Raw genomic sequence first — 5000 nt, forward strand, 5'->3', positions numbered from 1 at the left:
AAAAGGTCCGCGACAGCATCCCGACTCCACGTGTCGCAGGACTGGGACCAGCTCAAAATAAAAATGGCTTTGCATAAGCGCGTGGTTTAAGCTGGTGCAGGGAGGATGCTAACATAAACGAGTTACACCTGTAATGAAAGGGTTACACAACGGAGCACAGTACCATCGGCCTTCGAAAAAGGGTTAAATTGTATTACACGGTCACTGGCTGAAATAGTACAAATTCAGTACAAATCCTAGGATTATTTCCTGCTTTAATTAAGTACAAACCTAGGGTTATTTCTTGTTTTAATTCAGTACAAAGCCTAGGATTATTTCTTGTTTTAATTCAATACAAAGCCTAGGATTATTTTTTGCTTTAATTCAGTACAAAGCCTAGGGTTATTTTTTGCTTTAATTCAGTACAAAGCCTAGGGTTATTTCTTGTTTTAATTCAATGCAAAGCCTAGGATAATTTGTTGTTTTAATTCAGTATGCGTGGTTTAAGCTGGTGCAGGGAGGATGCTAACATAAACGAGTTACACCTGTAATGAAAGGGTTACACAACGGAGTACAGTACCATCGGCCTTCGAAAAAGGGTTAAATTGTATTACACGGTCACTGGCTGAAATAGTACTGGTTCAAGTACTACTGGTTCAGTTTGCACTGGTTCAAGTTGCACTGGTTCAGATGACCACTGGTTCAGATGGTCACTGGTTGAATTAGTACTGGTTCAAGTAGTAGTACTGGTTCAGTTTGCACTGGTTCAAGTAGCACTGGTTCAGATGACCACTGGTTCAGATGGTCACTGGTTGAAATAGTACTGGTTCAAGTAGTACTGGTTCAGTTTACACTGGTTCAGATGGTTACTGGTTCAAATGACCACTGGTTCAAATGACCACTGGTTCACTTGACAACTGGTTCAGTTGACCACTGGTTCAGTTGACCACTGGTTCAGTTGGCACTGGTGCATGTGGTACTGGTGCAAGTGGCACTGGTTCAGTTGACCGGCAACCGAGAGAAACCCCCCCAAAACACCCAAGTCTCCGATAAAAAGCCTCCGTTTTCTTCGCTTCTCCGCCCCAGGGAAGGACAAGTCAGCTGATCCACGTCAACAGGAAAACTAATCTAAATATTATTCCTCTTATTTACCCTCTTAGAGGCATACCCGGCGCATGAGGAGGAAAGGAGAGAAGGAGGAAAGAGGAAGGAGGAGGAGGAGGAATATATGGTTGAAAGAGAAGGAGAGAGTGAGAGAGAAAGGGAAGTGAGAGAGGACAAGAGAAAGGAAGTGAATAGAGGAAAGGAAAATAAGAAAGGAAGGAAAGGAGAGAGAAACGAAGGATATGGAAGTGAAAGGAAGAGAAGGAGAGAAAAAAGGAAGGAAGGGAAGGGAGTGAAGGAAAAGGAGGAAGAAGGAAAAGAAAAGAGATAAAAGTGACGGATATTGAGTGAAGGAAGACGAAAAGAAAGAGAAAATAGAAAGAAAAATATAGAAGAGAGAGAATATAAAAGGAAACAAGAGATTTAATACAAGAAGAAAAGGAAAAAAAGAAAAATATATGATAAGAAAACAAAACGAGGAAAAGAATGTGGAAAAGAAGGCAGTGAATTTGAAACCTGAAAGGAAGAAGAAAAGAAAAGGAGAAAAAAAAACAGGATAAAAAAAGATTGTTATAGAGGGAAGAAGTTAAGATTATGTCTGTCTGTCCTTCTGTCTAAAAAATAATGCCTGTCAAACTTATAACGCCGTAAGTAAATAATAATAATAATAATAATAATAATAATAATAATAATAATAATAATAATAATAATAATAATAATAATAATAATAATAACTGTGGACTACTACTACTACTACTACTACTACTACTACTACCAGCCCATTTCAATAACAAAATAACAAAAATAAAAAATAACAATAATCTTTCTTTTCAAATAAACAAAATCTGAAATATATAAAAATCTGTCAATTATTAATGAAAAAAAATTAAATTAATAAAGTAAAAAAAAATCACTTATATGCTAATAACTGACGTGTGTGTGTGTGTGTGTGTGTGCTTGTGTGTGTGTGTGTACAGGAACCGCGCGGGCCTGATCGTGTGCACAGCGGCGGTGGTGGTGGTTGTGACTGTTTCCTGCCTGTCTACGTTCACACATGACTGTAAGCAATGTAAGTATGTATATGTGTATGTATGTATGTATGTATGTATGTATGTATATGTAAAATTCTGTCTATTCATTCATTCTTTTTTCCTTCATTCATTTCTATATCATCACCACCATCATCACCATCACCACCATCACCACCACCACCACCACCACTAACCCCCCCTTCCCCCTTCCCCAACAGACCACGTGACCCAATCTCTCAACGGCCCCATAGCCCAAGATGACCCTGACCTCGTAGCCTGGGTCAGAGGTCAACTGGTGCCGCCCTCCCGCCTGCCCTACAACCTAAGCCTATTCTTGAGCGGCCTACATCAGGAGAGGGATCTACAGGAGCGAGGGGGGGCGGGGGGGTCCTACAGCCCTTCGCAGGAGTACATTTTGGGCAAGGTGGAGGAACTGTATGGAGAGAAGGTAGGGGTGGAGGAGGAGGAGGAGGAGGAGGAGGAAGATGAAAATTAACTGAAAATGAAATAATAAAAATGATAGAAAAAATAAAAACAAATTAAGAAACATAAGAAATAGAGGAAAAAACTCTCTCTCTCTCTCTCTCTCTCTCTCTCTCTCTCTCTCTCTCTCTCTCTCTCTCTCTCTCTCTCTCTCTCTCTCTCTCTCTCTCTCTCTCTCTCTCTCTCTCTCTCTCTCTCTCTCTCTCTCTCTCTCTCTCTCAAACTTTCCATCCACCCTTTATTTACTCTCTCTCTCTCTCTCTCTCTCTCTCTCTCTCTCTCTCTCTCTCTCTCTCTCTCTCTCTCTCTCTCTCTCTCTCTCTCTCTCTCTCTCTCTCTCTCTCTCTCTCCTCAGATAGTACGGCCCGGCACATTCCTAGAGGCAGGGGCTTACGACGGCGAGTTTCTCTCCAACACCCTCTTTCTGGAGCACGAGTACAATTGGCGGGGCTTGCTGGTGGAGGCGAACCCCGTTTTCTTCGACCAGCTCCTTCTCAAGCGGCGAAAGAGTTACGCCATCAATGTTTGTCTGAATACGAAACCATACCCCTCTAAGGCACGTATTGGGGGGTGGGGGGGTGGGGAGTAGGGGGTATGTGTATTTAAGTTTGTAAGGTAGTTGTGTGTGTGTGTGTGTGTGTGTGTGTGTGTGTGATTCACCATGCACTGAGACCGTGTCGGACCCTCTCTCCTTTCTTCTCTCTCTCTCTCTCTCTCTCTCTCTCTCTCTCTCTCTCTCTCTCTCTCTCTCTCTCTCTCTCTCTCTCTCTCTCTCTCTCTCTCTCTCTCTCTCTCTCTCTCTCTCTCATCATCTAATCTCATTTCTTTTATCTCTATGCAATGTCACGCCCATATCACAAGCTCTCCCTTCCTCGGCTGCCCCTTCAGATTAGTGCCAATATCAAATACCAAAACCCATATATACCATCCCAGTGCCTTAAATACTAATATAACCCCCTTGAATGGTATCTAAACCCCTTTAAATGGCATCTCATCCCTTGAAAGGTAGTCTAGCCCATAAAACGTTGGTAACAGACCCTTCTATCCCTTCCAAAGCCCTTAAATACCAACCTAGTGCCCTTTAATAGAAATACAACCCCTTTTAAAAGTATCTGAGTCCTTTAAATGGTATCTGATCCCTTTAATGGTAGTCTAGCCCTTAAAACGTTGGTAACAGACCCTTCTATCCCTTCCAAAGCCCTTAAATACCAACCTAGTGCCCTTTAATAAAAATACAACCCCTTTTAAAAGTATCTGAGTCCCTTAAATGGTATCTGATCCCTTTAATGGCAGTCTAGCCCATAACACGTTGGTAACAGACCCTTCCTTCCCTTCCAAAGCCCTTAGATGCCAACCCAGTGCTCTTTAATAGAAATACAACCCCTTTTAATAGCATCCGAGTCCCCTTAAATGGCATCTGATCCCTTTAATGGTAGTCTAGCCCATAACACGTTGACCACATCCCTTTTTTACCCTCCCACACCCCTTCACATCAGCCCCTTTCTCACCCCTAGGAGTCCTTTCTGATGGGAGCCGCCGCCCCCGAGGGAACCAACCACATGGTGATGCAAGAGACCCAGCAGGCGGGGGAACGCGACCCCCTGATGGAGCAACATATCTCCCTGGGCTCCTCGGGGCTCCTGGCACTCCGGGACAACCACACGCAGGTAACCAGGGGAGAGGGGGCAGGGGGGAGGGGCCACGGGGGAGATCAGTAGAAGGGGTAGCAGAGGGTATGGGGCAGAGGGGTAAGAGGAGGCAGGGGGTAGGAGGTAGGGGGCAGGTCAACAGGGGATTGGGCAGGAAGAGGTCAGTGGGGGTAGGCTGGTAGGGTGAGGGGCAGAGTTAAGCAGGGGGTAGGGAGAGGAAGCAGGGGGATAGCAGGTGGAAATGGTTCAGGGGCAGCAGGAGTCAGGGCTACAGGGGTCAGCATAGTAGGGTTAAGGCAGCAGGGTTAGGGGAGTAGAGGTAGGATAACAGGGGTCAGGTCAGAAGGGGCAGCTTAGCAGTGGTTGGGTCGGGAAGTATTTTTATAGGTGAGTAAGGGAAAGTTGAGGAAAGGAGGGAAGGAGGGGAGGAGGAAAGGGGGGAGGAGGGACACAGGTTAGGGGAATTAATAGGGAGGGAAGGGAGGAAAGAAGGAGGGAAGGGAGGGAAGGGAGAGGAGGAAAGGGCACACAGGGGTCGAAGGGGGAAGGAAGGGAAGGAGGAAAGGCAAGGGAGGAGGGTATTTTTTTAGGTAAGTTGTCCCTCAAATAAAAGAATTCTGTGGACCAACCGAAGAAAACTCAACTCTTTAAGGAAGGCTTTTATAAATATGAGTAGGCCTCCTTTTCTCTTTCTCTTCCTGAAATGATTTTGAGAACAGTGGAAGACTTCTTAACTTTTTTTTCTTTTTTTCTT

General features: G+C 44.5%; 1 protein-coding gene and 1 long non-coding RNA gene across 2 annotated transcripts in view; both read left to right on the plus strand.

The window, feature by feature from the left end:
• Window positions 1–1185: 1185 nt before the first annotated feature.
• Window positions 1186–3145, plus strand: LOC126983775 (uncharacterized). Its single transcript, XR_007736231.1, has 4 exons — window positions 1186–1730; window positions 2061–2152; window positions 2333–2562; window positions 2953–3145. It is a non-coding gene; the product is annotated as an uncharacterized LOC126983775 (long non-coding RNA).
• Window positions 3146–4116: 971 nt separating this feature from the next.
• LOC126983774 (uncharacterized) overlaps window positions 4117–5000 on the plus strand; it is a 2459-nt gene continuing 1575 nt past the window's right edge. The window contains exon 1 of the mRNA XM_050836862.1: window positions 4117–4264. Within this exon, the coding sequence (XP_050692819.1) occupies window positions 4124–4264 (141 nt within the window). The 5' untranslated portion in view covers window positions 4117–4123. The remainder of the gene's footprint in view (window positions 4265–5000) is intronic.

The sequence above is a fragment of the Eriocheir sinensis genome, chromosome 54 (assembly GCF_024679095.1).
Source record: "Eriocheir sinensis breed Jianghai 21 chromosome 54, ASM2467909v1, whole genome shotgun sequence".
In the NCBI taxonomy this organism is placed as follows: Eukaryota; Metazoa; Arthropoda; class Malacostraca; order Decapoda; family Varunidae; genus Eriocheir; species Eriocheir sinensis.